This window comes from Balearica regulorum, chromosome 7, assembly GCF_011004875.1.
Source record: "Balearica regulorum gibbericeps isolate bBalReg1 chromosome 7, bBalReg1.pri, whole genome shotgun sequence".
Classification (NCBI taxonomy): domain Eukaryota; kingdom Metazoa; phylum Chordata; class Aves; order Gruiformes; family Gruidae; genus Balearica; species Balearica regulorum.
Genome location: NC_046190.1, coordinates 15,363,120 through 15,382,979, shown reverse-complemented (window position 1 = coordinate 15,382,979; position 19,860 = coordinate 15,363,120). Strand labels below are relative to the sequence as shown.

General features: G+C 47.1%; 1 protein-coding gene across 15 annotated transcripts in view; it reads right to left on the bottom strand.

The window, feature by feature from the left end:
* Positions 1–11,616: 11,616 nt before the first annotated feature.
* Positions 11,617–19,860, bottom strand: part of BTRC (beta-transducin repeat containing E3 ubiquitin protein ligase) — a 121,663-nt gene continuing 113,419 nt past the window's right edge. For 13 of the 15 annotated variants that reach the window (XM_075758065.1, XM_075758067.1, XM_075758076.1 and 10 more), the window contains 4 exons: positions 17,054–17,164; positions 16,383–16,461; positions 12,877–13,070; positions 11,715–11,852 (listed from right to left, as the gene is read on the bottom strand). In XM_075758065.1, the coding sequence (XP_075614180.1) occupies positions 12,909–13,070; positions 16,383–16,461; positions 17,054–17,164 (352 nt within the window). In that variant the 3' untranslated portion in view covers positions 11,715–11,852; positions 12,877–12,908. Of the gene's footprint in view, positions 11,853–12,876; positions 13,071–16,382; positions 16,462–17,053; positions 17,165–19,860 lie in introns of all 15 variants that reach the window. The other 2 variants (XM_075758071.1, XM_075758072.1) reach the window with 1 other exon arrangement.

The following is a 19,860-nucleotide window of genomic DNA, read 5'->3' as shown; positions in this document are numbered from 1 at the left end:
GGGGGAGAGGGAAGGCAGGGCAGGGCAGGGCAGGCAGCCTGGGTGCCCCCGGGGCTCATTGGAGGCGCCTGAGCGGCCGGAGGAGGAGTCCGGGGCCCTCTCCGCCTTGCCGGGGGAAGGGGCAAGGGCAGGCCGGCACCTCCGGGCTGCCCAGCCCGCTGAGGGGTCATGGCCGGGACGGGGCACAGCAGGACCACCGATGTGATGCTCTGCCCCAGCACGTCCCCTCCAAATGCGGGTGGCCCTGGGGACCCTAAGCAGGGCAGCATCCCTGCAGCACCCCCGAGGCTGGGGGTGAAGGGGCAGCCCCACATCACCCAACACCCCCGTCACCCCCCGGCCCCTCTCCCACCCTGCCAGACGTGTGGGGCAGATATGCCCCATCCTCTGCGACTCGGGCAGGTGACCCACATGGCCATGGCTCAGGGCAGCTGCCTTTCCCGGACACGGAGAGGCAGAGCCCCCAGCCCCAGAGAGGAGAGACTCGGCTCATGGCAGCTCAGAGGAATCCAATTTTGCTGCGGCCAGGAGCTGCCTCCCCTGCTGCTAATGAAGTGCCTTTAATTAGCAGCCTAATAGCAAGCTCTTAATTTGCCGAACAGCCAGTTGAAAGGATGGGGACCCTACTAAGTCACGGCTGGCAACAGCTCCAAGGGCTTAAAAGGGACAGGCCCCGACTGGCTGGCCCCACCTCGGGAGGGGTCCTGCGGGGACAGGGACAGAGGAGCAGGGCTGGGAGAGCCCCGCGGGCATGGGCACCTCTGGGCCTGCCGTGCCCAGCCCCAGTCGGGCTGTCTCGGGTGAGGGAGAGCCTGGGTGCCTCATCCTCCCATACAGGCTGATCCAGCTCCTGTCTCCTCCCTCCACATGAGCCTCTGGGTCTCCCCAAAAGCACTGTGCCCTCTCCCCCCGCCACAAGCCCTTCCCAGCCTGCCAGCATTCAGCTTTTCCCAGAGCAGGCACCTGTCTTGCGCAGACTCAGTTTCTCCATGTCTCGATCGGGGCATCACCTTTACCTTTGTGCAGGTGTGCTGGGTGGCTGCAGAGACCTCGGTGACAGGGCCACAGCAGGGGGAGACCTGCAGGGAGCCATGGTACTTCAGGGGATGGTCCCGTTTCATTCCCAGAGAGGCAGAATGAAGATCCATTTGTTGGACATGCCCATGGGGGAGATGATCTGGCAGGAGGACATGTAGCCTGTGGGTACCAGCCATGCCCAAAGCACTTGCAGGGCTGCAGGGCAGCCCTAAACACCCCCAGGACTCATCCCAAGCCCTGTGCTAAGACAGGGCAGAGCAGCAAACTCGGGACAGGATGATAAGCCAGGTCATGCTGCGTCCCACAGCCATGCTCCCTTCTCTGATCATCCAGGTACCTGGCTCATCTCTGGGATCAGCACCTCGAGGGTTAAATGTGCCCAGTCCAGTGGTCTCTGCCACAGGGAGAGGAGGAAACAGCAGCAGCCACCTCTCCCATCCGGAGCCATCCCACCAAGTATCTACCTAAAACCCCTCCTGGAGCTTCCCAGCCCCTCTGCACTGAAGCCCTTACCCATCCCCAAGCCCAGTTCTCAGCCCTGCAGCCACAGTCCCCCTCCCACAACACAGCCAGATGCCAGGGACCAAGCTGGGACATCCTCAGCACACTGCTCCAAGTCAGAGGGGTGGCCGCTGTCTTGATTTAGGGGGTAAATCTGAGTTTACTGCGACCAGTTCCCAGCAGCGGCTGGGATGCTGGGAGCAGAGGTTTAGCAGCAGATGTACAGGTGAGAAACATGTGCAGGGGGAGAAAGGGGGAGGAAAGCCTGGGGCGCCAATTAAGGGTCACCAGGGAGCTGGGTTAATTGGAGACACTCCTGTGACCTGACCCGGTGACGGTAGCACACAGTAAGACGGAAACGAGTGCTGGTGAGAAACACCCGCTGCTCTGTGCTGCGAGGGAGCTCGTCTCTGCAATTTATGGGCATCCCCGTTCCTCCCCTGCCGCCAAGCAATGACTCCCTGGCTAAAACATCCCCCTTGGCTGGGAAAAGTGGCTGTGAGCCCACAAACCACCCTCATCCCCTCCCACTATCACTCCTGGGATCTCCCATCCCCCTCTTGCCTCGCTGCTGCCCCGGTCCCCAGATGCAGCACTGGGGCTGTCCCGTCCCAGCGCTTCATGCCCTGGGATGCCCACACGCCTCTTCTCCTCAAGGCATCGCACACACAGTGCCTGGGGCACGCAAAGAAACCCAGGAGGATCGGGAGAGGCAGAGAAGCCAGTCCCAGTGTGCATCCTGCACAGAGCAATGGCATTTGCCAAGGCCAGGAGGACGGAGATGCTGTTGGGAGCCCTGTGTTCTCCTTCGGGCTTCCCCTGAGCTGACAGCGTGGTGCTGTGCAGGGTCCCAGCAGAGCCCAGCTGCCCATGGTGTGGGCAGAGGTAGGATCCATCCTGCCCCAAGGAGCTTGTGTGGAGGGGAAGGACAGAACCAGCCCTGCTGCAATGGCAGAGCACCTGGTGCCTTCTGCCTCCCTGCCCAGCTCCTCGGGGCCAGGCACTGGCAGCCACGAGCCAGCCACGCAGGACCCCACCAAAGACATAAAACACTTGCGAAAAACGGTATGAGGATTTCTGCAGGACTAGGGAATGCAGCAGCAAAGTCGACACACTGGGACAGTCTGTTTCCTTTTCCTAGGTGAGATGGAAACCCCTCAGAGGACACGGCCTTCAGTGCTGCCTCTTTGTGTTTGCCCAGCACCATCTACTCCAAACTAGAAAAAAGTGCACAAGGAAGCAGTAAGTGGCTCAAATAAACACAGGCAAAAAGATGCATTGCTTAGCAGCCACTGACCCCTTTTCCTGCACTGGCGGAGAAGGAACTCGGCAGCACGGGCGCAGCAGGCAGAGCCACTCGCAGACGTCTCCGCAGCTTGAAATGTCAGAGCAGTTTGCCGGTGCTGCCCTTTCGGAGTTGACACTGCAGAAATGGAGATGGTCCAGTAGCCTCCCTGCCTCGCTGCCCCCTTGGAGGAGAAGCCTACCTTGATCTGCCTGTGTAAAGGCCAGCAGGGTGCTTTGGGCATGGGACTGGGAGTTTTGGACACATCAGCTGTGTGATGTTAACTGGGGGCTTGAGTTTCTGCAAACCACAGTGGCCTCCAGAAGAAACTCAGTGGTGCCCCTAGTGAAAGCACTGCTCCGGCTGCTGTCTCTGCCTTGTTGCACTGGAAAACCCATCTGACTCCATTCTCCAGCTGCAGGAAGGCTGTTTACCTTAACAGGTGAGACTTTTTCAAGCCCAGGTTTTCCTGGTCATATTCCTTATCCAACTTCAGTGGTAGCCGGCAGATCAGCCCCACAGCTCAGCAACCTCCCAGCCAGGTGCACGTCAGCAAAGCATTTCAGAGATAAAGCTTAAGATGGGAAGTAACACTGATGAGGAACAAGAGTATCCCTTGGGGATATAATGAATGTGTGTCTGAGCTCTCCTAGGGCAAAGCCAAGTGGCTGGTACTCACACACACACCGCCGGGAGCTTGCTACAAGGGCGTCACATCCCTGCACGTCAAACGTCCTCAGCTGTACTCGCCAAGGAAGGATCAGCCACCAAAGGGGACAGGCTGAGACCTCAGATGGCTGCAGCCTATTACAATAGATTTACATGGGATAATTAGCACAAGTAGGATCTTATTTTCCTCTGTTAGTCTTCTCCTCCAGCAGCGCAGGTGCCTTCCTACTGGGACAGTGTCCTGGGCAGTGTGTGAGTTGGCTGTGAAGCAACTTGAGTATTTGGAAAAAAGAAATCTTCTGCAGGCACAGCTATACAGACAGAGCACCAGGCTGTCAAGCCCAGGAGTGGCATCTTATTCCCACAAAACGTTGAATCATTTCCACACCCTGCCGGGCGCTGACAGGTCTGCCATTGCACGGGGGGAGCTCTGCCGCACGCAGCCTTTGAACAAACGGGACCAGGCGCAACCCATGCCCAGGGGCTGCCAGGACAGCAGGACAGCTCGCCAGCAGAAATCAACAGCAGCACTAGAGCAGGTCTATCTGCTCAGGGATTTTGTTTTCCTGGCCACGCTGCCTCCTTTGCTGTGAGCTCGCCATCCTAACCCTCCTCAAACTGACACAGCACCACCCAACTGCTGAATTCATCCCAAACGTTTTTTGTAGGAATTACATTAATTCTAGCCTAGGAGGTCTAAACTGGCCAATTTCCCCTTTCCAGACTAGCTTACTATACTTTTGAAAGTGTTTATATAATAAAAAAAAAGATTTCATTTTAAAGCTGTAGGTTGATCAAATGCTGTTAATTTGAAGCTATGGTAAACATTACTTTCCTCCTTCATTTGAAGTGGAAATAAGGCACACATTTTTAAACAGAAAGGGTAATTAACCACTGAATCTATTTAAGATAAGCTGTCTGGTGTTCATTCTTTTCCAGTGGAAATTTACAATTGAGATTGCTTTTCTTTCTCAAATTCTCTCTTTAGTACTTGAGTTTTTGGATGCGATGCCAGAATTCCTGGGAGAAGTTTTGCAGCCCATGCCCTGCAGCACAGCACTGTCCCAGCCCTAGAAATCTGGAATGAATACTCTGATCCTCATCTTTAAACATCAAGAAGGGGAAAGACTAGCTAAGAACAACTGGAAATAACCCACAAGGAGAACCCATTTCTCGTAGGGCTGGGTAGTATGTGCGTCCTTTGGGTACACACAGAGACCTGAGACTGCGAGTGTGAAAGGTAAAGGGGTCTCATTTGCGTGTGTGGCAGACACGCGTTGTTTAGGTCAAGCTGCAGACGGTGCTACAGACTAATCCAAAACGATGGACGAAGCCTGTCACTGCAATACCTCTTCCAAATCTATTATCGGATGGGAGAAAAGAGCAGGGCGGGAACAGAAAAGGTTAAAATGGTGTAAATATATATATATACACACACACACACAACACGCCCCCAAACCCTTGCCAAACACAGCATGCGGCTGCTGGGAATCCTGTCACAAGGAGAAACGGGGATTGGAAGTGACAGGAATCCTGCTCCCAGTGCTTCAGAAAAGCAGGAGCCTTTGCAATCTCCAGTCCCCCGCTGGCTCCCAAGAATGGAGTCAGCAGGGAGAGAGACGGCGGGAGCACGGCGTTTGTTTGTTTTCTGACCACCCCAGGAGCTAGGATCTTAAAACTGCGGTGGCCTTTGTTTTACAAGGGGCTGTTAAATAAAATGGAAAGATCCAAGGCTGCTATCTGAGGAGTGTTTTTAAGAGAAAGGTATTCTGAGGGCAAGGGTGCTTGCGTTAAAATTCGGGCGAGCCGTAAGCATGACAGCATCCCCAGCCATGGAGCTGCGTGGCGGTGCTGCGATATGTCAATTACTCACTCATTATTGAACAGCAGGATTCTGATTAGCTTATAAAACAAATTTGTGCTTCTCCTACCAGGATCTTGCAACAGTACCCAGAAAAACACAAAGTCTTTATAGCTTCTCCCCCAAGCTTTTTTAATGGGCAGGATGGCTTCAGCTCTTCTGTGTCAGTCACATCCATTCTCTGGCTTACAGGGCGGACTCATTTGCCCCAGCCAGAGGCCATCAGCTATGAATGGAGAGTTTGTTAATTAAAAAGTATGCTGTGGTTTTAGGAATAGGTGTTTTTTCTGACTGCCAGAACAGTCTTTTATGCCGTGTCCATCAATGAGTGGCAGCTCTGAGGTGGGACTGGCTACCGCAGGCTCCGTGTGTCCTGTGAAGCTGCATCTACCCAGGCCTCGAGGCAAAGCCATCCACCTTACGGCCGCAGCACTTCCAGGTGTTCACGCTGCAAATGTCGTGTATAACGCATGTGTAGCTGAAGTGCAACTCACGTACATGGGGCTCGAGGAAGATACAGGCTTGATATTTTGACAGTGTCCTTCACCCCAAAAGGAAAACAGGAGAGATTCACAGCTTAATCTTTGTATTTGTATTTAAGTTATTTTCTGAACAGTTAAAAAAAAAAAAACAAACCACACTGTTACCATGATCCTAGCTCAAGTGAACATTAGTACATTAACTACACATCACCGTAACATAATCACAAAATTCAAAGCACTCATTACTTAAGAATCCAGATAACAAATATAGCAGAGTAACAAACAGAAAACTGGAGAAACCATGTTCCTTCCCACCTCTCCCACTTCCACACCCACCTCAGCCTGAGCAGGCAGGAGTGACACAGCATAAGCTGGCCTGGCAGGCATGCAGCTCTCCTACACCTAGTGATGGAAAATGACTGGGAGAAACGGGATCTGTTACACTTCGCTGAGGTCCACGTTATTTTTCTGCCATGCTAAAACCGTGGCTAGGCTGAGCCCTGCAATGCCTCACACAATAAAGACAAAGTAGCTGAAAGCAAAGTTTTACGCTCAAAAGCGGCTCCAGATTTTCACACTGAATTGCCCAAAAATTCTCAGAGCTAGCTCCTTGTAAAAGCCACTGCAAATAGCCTGGGACAGGCTGGCCTGCCTTCCTCCGGCACGTGGAGCTTTGCTCAGACGTAAACCAGTGCTCGAGCCCCAGCAGATTAAAACACTTTGCCTGTAAAGGCAACAAATTGTTACTCATGATACAAGTATGAGCAGAGCTGCTCTGTGATCAAGACTGGTATTTCATGCTGATTTTCTGGCCACAGCTGCACTCAGCTCCTGCTTGAGCAGCAATCAGGGTATCTTTTAGGGTGATAGGCTATTAAACAAAGGGACCTATTTAGGAGTTGGCTACAATATCTAAAAGGCTTGTTGTACATCCATGTACATCAACATCCCTCTGATTTTGAGAATATCAGCTTAGCATCGCTAACGATTAACAGTGTTGCCAACTCCCATGGGATATCCACTGGATGACTAAGTGGAAGCCCAGTGGTCTTTGGGAACAAGCAGAAAGTCACGGAAAGAGTTTTCCAACACAACAAAGGACACTTTTCTCTGGCAGCATGCCAAGGCTCGCCCTGGGAGAGACGCTTTGGGAATTTGCTAGTAGTTTGGCTACACCTCATTTAAAAAAAAAAATGGGGTGAGGGGGAACAGAGGGAAAGCCAAATGCTCAGCCTCAGCAGGCAGCCATTCCTCTCAACCCGCTGCTGGGGTTGTGGAAAAGGAATGCACCCAAGGGACCCGCTGCTTCTGTGAGTCTCTGAAATAAAAGTGGGGACAGAAGGACTGTGGCCCCCTCATGCTAATCAATCCGGTAGGGATTTGCCAGCGGGAGGACGGAGGGATTTCATATGGAGACCTCCTCTGGGGACAGCCAGGTCACTTGCTGTTCCCCCCTCTTTCTGGGAAGCTGCTGCTTATTGCTTCGGGGGGAACAACAGCAGGGCAAGGCTCAGCACATCAGATGCATCATGCATGCCACTTGGAGACCCTGGCAAAGTTAATTCTTCTCTTGGCAAGTGTAGTTTAGCCCATCTCTTTCTCCTCATGCCCCCAGCGCAACCTAAAAGGGACATCAGCTGACAAGTTCACCAGTTGGAGGCCTTACTTGACTACCTCCTGATGACTTTTGATGTTCTCACAGAAAACCTCTATTCTTCTGAGTCAACTACACAAGCTGAGAGATCTATTTTCAGCATTGTCCCCACTTCTGCAGAGATCCATCTCCATCCCTGCACACCCTCCTAGCTTTCAACCACTTAGGCTGTCTTCTCCTTTTCCTCCCACAATTAAGAGCAAGCCTGCAGTAGGAAGGCTGGCTGCTCCTTCTCATCTGCTTCTCTAGCCAGGAAGAGCTGCTAGTATTTGTGATTTATCATACAGAAATATTCCCCCCCCAAGTGAATTTATGAATCATCAGCCACAAAAGGCAGATCTAAAATGGTGTTAAAGGAAGCTAACGAAGTCAGGCAAAGAGCACAACCTGGAGATGTGCTTCCCATTGGAGTTGGGATGCCAAAAACCTCAGAACCAAGGCTGGAGCTCTGCTCAGACCGAGAAAGGAACATGTGGTAGAGGCAGGAAACACATACCTGGGAGCAGAGAAATGCGCATGATACTCTCCAACTTTTTCAATGTTCAAAAAAATTAAGAAAAACTAAAAAGGATCCTTTGAAGCAGGAGCAAGTGGCGGGTAGGTAGAGCATGGTGGTCCAAGTCAGCTTCCAGTTTAGAAACAAGTGTTAAGCATTTCAATGTTTCCGATGATCATAGTCTTCTCAACTTGTCACCTGAATCCTTCCATTCCAACAGCGGATGTGTCTGTCCCTGAACGTTAACGGGGAGCAGAGGGAGCTGCTCCGGAGATGACAGCCACAGAATTTTTCTCACTGCAAATTCCTTCATGCCATTTTCTATTTGCATATTTTAAAGCAAGCTGTATTCCTCTGAGGATGAGAAATATTTGCAGCAAAACTGTGCCCTATTGCAAAGGAGTCACAAGCAGGAGATGGTGTGGCCATAATGGATTGTCCTGCTCTGAATGTTCCACACCTCCAGTACTTTCCATCCCATAGTCCAAGGGGGAAGGCTAGTGTGAGCTTCCTACTTGTGGGAGAAGTGCCGATCTCTACGCAGCAGAGGTATTTTTCATTTCAAAGCGATGTGCAACACTTAAAGCCCACAGACACTTCCAGTCCTTTTTTATCTCCTTTCAGCAGGCACGTTCTAGTTCTTTTCATTATAAACTCTGCAATTACTCCAACCTGGCTGAGGGATCATCCATCCAGTTCATGCTGAAACCTCTCTCACATGCATTCTTGCACACTCACACACACACGCACACATATCCAAAGGGGGGGAAGTTTGAAAAAGCCACTTTCTTCTGACATTGGGAGATCTACTTACCAGATTGCTTCTCCCTGGGTGCACAATAAACACCACCAAATGTCAGGCTGTGGCAGTTTCAAGTTCAAGTTAGATCAGTTAACTTCGGTTTCCTTCTTAGCTATCAGAAAATTTGTACAACTTGGGGAGTGGGGTAGGAATCCTCGCCCTTCTGCGGCTCTGTACGAAGTACCCAGACACAGTCCCTTCTTGAGGGTAAGACACCATTCTTACCATGTGCCAAAAATGGATTTCAGCTGTTGCCTGAACTGTTTTAACTGTACCTTAAACATCTCTACACAGCAGAGTTCAAACTATGGTACCACTACCAACAGTGCTTAGAAGTTGCAGCATAGCAGCATGGAGCAGCAGGGCTATGACAACCAAGGACAGTCTGTCTCTGTGTTTGGCCAGTCTTCCAGTTCTCCCAAATTCTCTCAACTAGCAAAATAAAATGCATCTTGGTATGTGTTGACCACAAAGATGCAATTAAAATTTTAGGAAAGTCTGCAGCCTTCCGAGGCTGGAGTAACAGATCATTGTTTTCTACAATAACCTAAATGTAAAAGACAGAGGTGACCAAACTGAGGAAAATAACTATTAAATCTGCAGCCAAGGTCATATAAACCCCTGCTGATATGCAACCATGCTGCAGACCTTGTAATAACTGAACTTAGAGGAACAGTGTTTAAATAACATTAAGAATAAGACTCAGAACTTCAACTCAGCAAAGTTTGGGATGTAAACTTTGATTCTCGCTGCTCCCTTGCCACTTTGGCTTTGGGACTGCAGTATGCCTGATATGTAGAGCTGCCTGAAATCCAAAACAGCCTTCCTAGACTTAAAAGTAGTGCCAAAATTAGTCGTGGATGAACTTATTGTCATGACTCAGAACTTCTATGACTCTGCAGACATAAGTCACGCTGTCAGTGCAACCTGAACAGAGTCGAGTTGTTGACCTATTTGACTCTAGTTCAAACAGAAAACAGGAGTGTCACCACATGCTCTGTGTCACTCTTTAGAACTGATGTAGTCTCCAAGCTCAATGAAAATACAGGGAGCTGAGTGCTCAACACTGCTGCCCACGTGCTTCAGGAACTGCACTAGGTACTCCCCAAGCACCAGCTTTCCCTTCCTCCATAGCTCCATTGCCTTCTTGTCTGTCTTAGCTGTCACCAAAATGATTTAAGCCCTCCGGACTGCTCTTTGGGGACTCCTGGTCCAGCTTCTTGCAAAATTTCATTCGTGGAAAAAAGTGCATCCCAAGCAATCAGAAACAATGCAACTGCCTCCACAGCAAAGTGAAGTTGATGACAATAGCTTAAAAAAATTTCCCATCTGCCAAGTTCCAAGTTTAGAGGGTGTTAACAAAGCCTGTTTAAGACCCCTCCAGCCCAGAGACGAAGGGCCTCAATTTCCTACTGTGAGACTGGAGCAACTCCCCACTAAGGCAGTGGAGGTTATTCAAGACCTGCAGTGGAAGATCTGGGCGCAAACCTGGAATGGCCAGGGACTGATTTACACAGTCTTTCCTGATCTAAATGCAGACCTGCTGCAATTCCTTCCAGCTTTGCAAAAAGAGCTGGTTTCCCCCAGACCTCTCCATCTAGTTCACAAACATGCAGAATTGTTTCTCCTGTCCCTACTCTTTAGGGCTATTTTTATCTTCTAAACAAAGGCAATTTGCAAAAGCCTCAGCTAGAAAGCAAAGATCCAGCTCAGCTATCAGCAAAGAGACTAATCAGCCTGCATCACTAAACCGCAATGGAGCATGCACGTAGGTTAGAGAAGCACACCAAAGGCTCTCTCTCCAAAGGCTTTCTAGCAAGGCCAGCCCCAGAAATGCTGCAGAACTGGCCTGGAGCCACTGCTAACTGTACTGACTGTATTCATGGCCATACTCATTTTACCCATCTGCCATCACCAGGGAACCCTGCTTATTCATGTGAGCAAAGTCTTATTGTCATGGCCAGAGTGTTTGTGTAGTGTCTCCATTCTAGGGTGGCTGGATCTTGAGAGCTCCACAAGGTTTTTAGCAGCTCCCTCTTCCAGCACCCAACTACAGCCTCTCTGAGTGGAGAAGGAATGGAAAGAAAGGACTAACATCCAGCTTTCCTCCTCATCCCAGCTTCCAACTTCCTCCAATTTACAGAATGATTCGTAAGCCATTAGCAACACACTGTCTTCAGGGAGAACAGCAGGAGGAAGACGGTACAGACAATCCCTTTGCTAGTGAAATAGTGCCCCGGGCCGATGTTTCACTTGGGATGAGGGTGGACGGGATCTCAGCTCCAGTCCACCATGCTTGGGACTTTGGCAGAAGAGAGTTTAACTTTTCATTGACTAGCATTCCCCAGCCAAGCAGATGTTAAGGGAGACTACAACACACATCCAGCTTCCAAAGGGTTAGCATAGCAGGCAGGAGAGGAAAGAGATGGATTTGGCTCATAATAGTCAAATTTCAAGGGTCCTCTCTCCACAAAAAATAGGTCTGCAGTCAGAACAGCCAAAAGCCGCAGGGAAGTCGGGGGGGGGGGCTGGTCTAGCTGTTGTGTTTCTGTTGCTCTTCAGAGCTGAATGCTTTTTCAAAGGCCTAGCAATGGATATTGATTTTAGTCTGAGAGTAGCAGCCTCCTCCCCACCCACCCTCCCACCCACCCTGAAGTGACTCTCTCAGCAGGATGCACTGTGGCTATAAGTCTTCTGCTTAACAGCAAAGCAACACATTCTGGCAACATCTTAAATATATTCATAGGACATCTGTGACTGGGTTTGGAGGGGAACCAAACAGGGTAAAGGGAAGAGGAGAGAACAGGAAGAGGAGGACAAGGGAGGAAAGGGATGGGAAGGTTTAAAAATGTTAACTGTTCATGAAAGATAAAAGTCATCTTCTGATATAGCAGCACTTTAGCAGTCAGCCGCGCTGAGTAGACCCTGTCTGAGATCAACCGCATGCCAACTTTGTTCCAGAAACAAGTCTGAGAGCCTCTCTCTTCAGCAAGTATTGGTTACGTGGATAGTTCTTTTGTCCTGGCATTGGCAGATAATTTAAATACTGCAGCTTAAATGAGTCCTGGGAACAAAAAACAGAACAAACGAAACAAACCCCATTCGTACTAAGCCTTTTAATGTTTTAAAAGAACATCTGATTGACCAGAGTGTTTGAGAAAATCAAGACGGCTGATCTGACGGCTCTGTAGCATCGCTGTACATTTACCGATCAAACAGATAGGGTACAGGATGTGCCCCATGACAGAGCATTTTCATAGGAAAATGTCACCGTGGACACCCCCTTGCAGAAGCCTGTCAGCTCTTCTGCCATTTTTCTCAAGCTATTAACAGTAATTGCGCATGTACCCATCAAACTGGGCAATCGTGCTATCCCACTCCACTCATATACATCAATTCCACTCTACAACTGACCCAAGCATATGAAATATTATGTCCTCCCCACACTGTGCTGGCCAAGACAAAAGGGTAAGGGCATGAGCAAACCAGCCAGGCTCTGATATGAACAATTTAACACTCATGCTATGTTAGAGAGAGTGAGGGCTAAGCCCTGTCAGCAAATGATTTTGCACATTGATGCATCTCGATTAAATTCACCTCTGCTTGTGCCTCAGTGTCTCCTCTCTTAGCCAAACTGTTCTCTTGAATCAGCTTGCTGCAGAGTGAGAACAACAGTCACCACTTCAGAGGGAGGGAATAGAGCTGACTCTTCTTGGCAAAACTCTCCTGCCTGGTGACAACTGCCCAGGGTCAGGCCATCTGCATCCCCTTGTTAGGCAGCAGCTGCTCTACTCACTCTGCAGAAACCCTTCTTCCTTCTGGACAGCAGTGATAGCTGATTTAATTATTGATGATGATGGACAGAGAAGGAGGAGTTCTTCAGGGGAACTCACAGCCGCCACATGCCGCAAATCCTAAAATAAAGTCCCTATTCTAAGGTATCAAAAACATTCCTGTCCTTTTACAGGACACTGTAATTACTGTCCAAACAAGATGAGAAATATTGATAGACCCAGCTAGTTATTCAAGCAGCATGCTCCCACTACATCCACTGTCAACTTTGAGACTAATTTTTATTTTTTTTTTACCTGTGCGAGTGTGAGGTACAGTGTAGTGTTATTTATCTTGAGATGTAGGTGTATGTTCTGGATGGGGAACGAGTGGATTCTGCTTGGGCAGCTGGATCATTCAGAAAATCCCAGATGAGGATGGTGTCATCATGTGAGCTGCTGACGATCTGGAACTCATCAAACTGAAGTCGAAAAACTCTTCCAGAATGCTCCTAAATGCAAGTGGGAGACACAGCATGTTACTTCACAAACTTGCTGGCACCTGGGATGGAGCAGGGAAGATGAACTTGGGCTTGGATTCTAGTGTTACATTCATTTCTCAGTAAATCCCACATGATACACTGTGCATCACCATCACATAGCATAAATTAAGCCCTTTTTCAGTGCAAAGGGTTTGCCATATCTGAGTACTTGGCTCGCAGGAAGTTTACATTACAGTTATTGCGTTACTCCTTAAATCCCAATATTGGACATGCACAGTGCAGAACAAACCAAGCTCCCTCCACCCCACAATTCAGTCCAGCAAGGCTGACAGAAGCACTGTCTTCCTTGTTCCATGGTGAAATTCCTTCCCGAAATCACAGCATTCCCAGATGCAGTAGGTTACAGGGGGAAAGACGAGAACCTTGCATTCAAGACATTGCCACTGCTAAAGAGGAAAAGAACTTAGTATGGAAGGATACTAAGGACCCTGTTGTAAAGTCCAGTGACACTGTAATAATTCCTCTTGAGCAGTTCTAAAATATGAACTAGAAAGGGCATTCTTTATTGGCAGTTTGCATTCTGTTCTGAGGCTGAGTGGAAATGGCACGACAATTTGGCAAGAGTTCAGACTGTAATTAACAGGAGGTAACGGCAAGATCCTGGATATCACAGAGCAAATTCACTCCGCTTTCCCTTTTGCGTTGCCTATTTTTTCTTGGTGTTTACACTGCTGCAAGAGTGAGCAGTGGCCTCCTCAGTCAGAAGGGAACAGAAACCATGCAAGTAGAGCAAGCCTTATCTCTTCTATTAATAACATATATCTCTTTAGTGCTCATGTGTTGTAAAGGGCCTAGGGTCGGGAAAAAAAACATGCTTTAAAATATTTTAGTACTGAAAATACAGGTTTCTCAAATATTTAGACAAAAGAGAATTGTTAGCTACTCAATGGGAAGCCTCTGTCTCATGACACAGGACTGCAAAAATACAGCTCAGTTTGCAAAGCACAACAGCTGCCTTCAAGTGAAACTCTGCATTTTAAAATTAAAATTAAGTAAAAACACACAAGCACAACAAAAGTCAGATTCTATTTTTAAGATAAATTTTAAAAAAAACGGTCCAGTCATTGGAACCTTTCGGATCTTCTAATCATAAGTCAAATTTGTCTTAAGAACAACTTATGGGTTTCTATATTCCCACCTATTCCAGAGAGGAATGTTTTTCCAGAGTCTGTGGTGCAGCAGTGAAATCAGTGAAGTTCTTGCTAAAAAATACCACTAAGGCAGTCAGATTCATTGAGAGACTGCTCATCGAGACACCAAGAGAGAGAGAGGTACTTCCAAAGCCTGTTCCTAAAACTCCCTTTTTTTATGGCTGTTGCAGTGGCAATAACCAGACTGCACACCCCAAGTTGAGGCCACGAGGACCTGAAACTCGTAAGGAAAGCTGATCTGTGTGCTTTTTCTGTGCCTGGAAAGCTTCTGTCAAATTCATGTGGCCGCTGTTCAGCTAACGGAAGACGAAACTGGAAGGGACCTGGCATGCAGCGAGCATTTGTTATCTGTGCACTTTCCTCCTACTGTTTGAAAATTGAACACGAGCAGCAGGAGACTCACGATGTTCATTGTGCAGCCAGGTTTAATTTTGGAGGCCAAGGGAAGAGGAAAAAAAAAAAACCAAACCGCGGGTAAGTGGGTAAAAGGACACCCTATTGTCATAAACATGAAAAGTCCTAAAAGCACCACAACAGCCTCCTCTGCCCCCCCTCTTCTGGCCCCCTCCATCGCTATCAAACGGGGATTTATGAGTATCCATGTGTTGAGATTCCTATAGTGTTTCCATCCCACCGCTTCTGATTTATAATATAATTAGCTGGGGCACTTTGGCTGTCCACTGCTGGAAAATGCAGAGGAAATCACACCAGTTAAATTAAGTCTACAGGTTACTAGGCACACATTTGTCTCAGGTTGGAACAGAAATACTATTAATACCAAGCTGAAGTCTTTGACACTCAAGATACGTGCTCATGGGCACAGAGTTGTTCCATAGTTTGGAACTGGGTGGCCGATGACAAAGGGTTTTTCTGGATTTCAGCCATGAAATTATTTGCAGTTCTATTTGGCTAACAAGAAGGTTTTTCAACATAGTACCTGCAGGTATCCAAGGCTCTCACAGACACTTACTCTGCAGCTTATGGTCCAAATACATGATTGGAAAAGAGTTAGCATGGCTTAATGATCTATTGCCTGAATCACAGCAACCCTCACAGCCTGCACCAAATGCAAAGTAAAATACTTTAGTGAAATCTACAGCAACAGTAGCAATTCAGGTGGTTGATGAGTGTGCAGAAGGTCAGCTAGCACAGCTCAGCTGGGGAGAGGTAACCACACTTTCAGAGGATCAGACAGCCTCCGTATAATCTTGTTTTAGAGCACAGACTATAGTCAAACACCACAGCAGGAAAAGGTCTAACATATACCAACTCCAACACTGCCCAAACAGTTCTTAGCTAAAAAATAAATACATTTAGTACTTCTTTTTCACTGAGAATTTGGTACTGTACTGAAATCTTCCTTTATCTCCAGCAACAGTGCAAGTTTTTTGGGGTCAATGTGATGAAGGAATGCTTACAGGAACCTTCCCATGGCCTTGGCTGTACTGGCCTTTTTCTCACAACTTTCCCACATTATTACAAGACAGCGCAGAGCCACTGTTAAGCATGACTGTGAATGTTGTTAACACTCACGCAATGGCATTTTAACCACACCATCAGACCTGCACTAAATGCCAACGGATGGCAGGAAAGTAGTAGTTGCTGTTTAAGGATGAGGCAATTTCACTGTCTGTTCCAGTTCTTACCTGCTCTTTCCTTAAACACCCAAAAGCCAGTTAAAAGCAATGCCAAGGATGTTTTTGTTCTTGTTCCTAAAATTTGGAATGTACTACTCTTCTTTAAGAAATTTCATGTCAACTATTCAGCCAACGTACTGCTACATCATCAGGTACACACAGGCTAAAGTAAACCCACTGGGCACACGGATTCCAAGAAGGACAGGTCTCAAAAATGGATTTAGTTATTGACTTGAAATCACAGAACAAAACTGTTAAAAAGTGAGTAAAAACTCCAGAGGTTCTAACTTTTAATGCTTTATAGCTTGCAACATTAAAAAAAAAAAGTTGACACCCAAAAAAGCCAGACCCCTAGAAATGATTTCTAGATCCTGCAGACTGGGGCTAAGCTGACTTGAGTTTTCACGGCTCAAGACAGCCCTGATCAAGCACACTTTTCTGCCCCCTCCACCACCCCTACCAAAAGCTCTTACCACAAGGGTTCGCAAGCAGAGGGTCCCTGCTGGAGCACGGGGGTCCAAAGCAGCCACAAGATCCCATACTTTGATTTTCCTAGTAGTGAAAAAATAGACAAACGCCATGGCTCTGTTAAAGAGAAAAGAGCAAGTGCTCACAGAAAAAAAAATTAACTGTTAGTATAGCTTAGTTAATACACCAGTTCAAGGAAAATAACAGCAATCCTCCTGCTCTTGAGACCTGGTTCTTTCATTTCCCCTTTGTAAAGCTTATAGAGCTTAATGGGAGAAAAAAAGTACGCTGTCAACAAAGTAAAGCACATAAAAAGCAGGTGGTAATAACTAACAGAAACATGTGGGAATGCAGACACCTAGTCTGTAATGGCAAATGGCCCAGAAGACAACCACAGATGGGAAAGATTGTTCTCACCAGTGGTTCAGCTACAAGAGGTTTCAGGTTGAGTCAGTCAGATATTCTTACAAGCTAAAGAACTGGACCACACACATCAAATCACACGGACTTACTTCAAAAGAAGGAAAAAAAAAAGGTATACTTTGTAGCATGGTCCTGATTTACTGACCATTAAAAGGTCCACTTGGTATGACAGACAAGGGCTCTAATATTTACAAGGAAGATACAGCAAAGTGGGATGTGAGACACTGACAGGAAGATGCACTGACAGCCTCACCCATCATATGCTCCACTGACTATCCTCTTGTTATCAAAGCGTATGCATCTCACCAACTCTTCATGGCCTTCCAGTACTCGTAAACATGCCCCACACTCGATATCCCACAGCCTGGAAGAGAGTACAAAGAAGCACTAAGAATTTTTTAATATCTGATCATTACAATGAAACATTTGGTCTTTGCTTGTAGTTAACGGAAACTTGGAAATAAAGATTATGATGAAACAACAAAGAGACAAACTACATTCACCACTCCATATCCTGTAAGCGGATGCATGCTTTTCAACATGACCCTGTTATGTTACAGTATCACACGAGAAATGAGTCAGAGATCCAAAAATTTTAAGATCAGTTGCATCTAGCATCTATTGATCTAGTAACACAGGATATCTCCCAGTTATCTTCATAGTGAGCCTCATAACTTTATTTTACTGAAGTTAATTTTTCATAAAAAGTATCCTGCCTTGATTTTAAGACGTTAAGAGAGGGAGACTTACCAATCCCCTTGGCAGCTTGTTCCAATAGGTAAGATCACAGTCACAGGGCACACACCCCCTTTTTGTAGCCCTACGTGCCTATTTCTGATTTGGAGACCACCATCAGAAAAATTAAGACATCAATACAGTGGTGAAAGGTACAAGAATTAACAAGCCCTTTTTTATTTGTCATTTCTCCCACGAAAGGTATGGTTACTCTGTAATCTAAGCACCCCATGCATAAGCTCAAGTGGGCACTCTGTTTAGTGTTCTGCAATGCATTTTCTTCTTGCTCTCAAATAATTCCTGTGGCTCCCTGCTAACTGCTCCTAATAATCCAATTTCTAAAAAAGTTCTGGCACCAAACCCAGTATATAGTATCCCAGTAAGAGACCCAGCAATGCGCTGTTCTCTCAACTGTACATATCCCAGAGTTTTGGGCTCTGTGAAGGATTTTTAGTGTGGAGAATAAATTAAAATACATTACTTTTTACACTTACATACTACCTTGAAAAATGTTTAAGAAACGCTTGAAACCGTTATGAAGTAAGTCTCTTTGCTTTCTGTACTTCTGTCAGCTCTTTGACATGACTCCCAATTACCGCGGATAAAGAAAGATTATTTGCCTACAAGCACTGAAATTCTTTGACTTGTATTGTCTAGAGGTGTTCCACCTCTGCCCAAGACATGCTCTGCTCGTACAGGAATCTTAATAGCAGTATCTGCTGCAGCTCCCTGACACACAGCTGAAAGAAAGCAGTCACAAATGTTCTTAAATGCTCATTCAGTTAGCATTCAGACTGACATGAACTTCACAGTAGTGAGAAATACGGATGGTTCATGGAATTTCTCTGGGTGACACATCTCGAAGCAGTACAGCTGCTGAGGGGTCAGGTCACTTTTCCTCGACACGGACAGAGATAAATTGTCCCCGCATATTTTACTCCTGAGGTTCCCCAGAGAATAAACCAGACGCAGTGGATGCGTGCCCAAGGTTGGTGGATAATCACTGCGGCTGTCCTGCCACAACAAACGGCTCTCACTTTGGACAACAGAAGAATTAACAGAACTCTTCCTTCACTGTAGAATGGGGAAAGGATTTGTCTGTGCACCCATTTGAGGCCAATGAGGAGCCCAAGGTGATCTTTGATCTCTGAAGTTGAGCTTTCAGGAATCTGTGAAGATCCCAATAGTTTTCACATGAGTACCAGCACACCAGTCAAGGTCAGAGCAAGCAGCTCCATGGCAAAGGTCAGCCAAAGGCACTCTGGCTGGTAAGAGAGAATTAAGTCTCTCAAGGACTGTAAATAGGATGGACAATGCCAGAAATTAACTGGTGCAGAAAGGTCTGAAGAGCAATCTTGTGCCAGGAACTTTCATGCCATGTGTTTCCATTCCTTGCCATCAGCCAGCAGCTCTGGGAGGCTGCACCACACTAATTCAGGTCTGTATTTTCAGGTCCCAGTTTGAGGTTTTACCTGTATCTAAAAGGGATTAGAAGAGATGATCATGTCCATAGTCATGTGGGGAATGGGCCTTCATGTACAAAAGGGATAATTACTGTGGAACAGCAGAATCTCCTAGCAGAATTGGTGCCAAGGGTACCTCCCAGATTTGATAACCGTCTCAAACTTCTACTTCTTTAAATAGTCAAAGGATCAAATAGTAAGAGAAACTAGTCTTAAGGTTTGAGAACTAACTAAAAAAATTCACTACAAAGTGTATGCAGTCAAAAACACTACCACTCTTCCTTCCTATAGCTTTGAGAGAACTTCTGGAAGAAGAGGGAGGTCTGCAATTATCTCAGCCTTTAATTCACTTGAAGTCCTTGCAGAGCTGGAAGATGTACAGAAGCCTGAATCCCCATCTCCTAGAGAAAATGCTGTTGTCTAAACAGGCCAGTATCAGATCCCCATGTGTGCACAGACTGGAGGTTGAATACACACATGCAAATCAACCACTGGTTTAAAAATTAACCCAAGATGATGTAGTCTATTTTCTTGCTCTATATTATCTTTTTTTTGTTTTTTTCTCTTTTTTTCTACACCATGCCTGTCTGTAGCAATTAAGAACTTTGGCCCTAGAGGCTTAGATACTGAAGTGATTGGATTAAACTTGAGGCAACAATTTCAACCAGATGGAACTCAGCACAGCGACAGCGATGCCTATGTAGCTGTGTCTTCTTACACTGGTGAAATCTCTGGCCTAAACCAAAACCTAAATTATTTTTATACATGGAATCTCTCTACAGAAGAAAGATACTGGTTTCTGAGCTTCTACACATGTCCTTACATTTGCAGTTGCAAAACTAGAAATCACTGAGTCATCTTT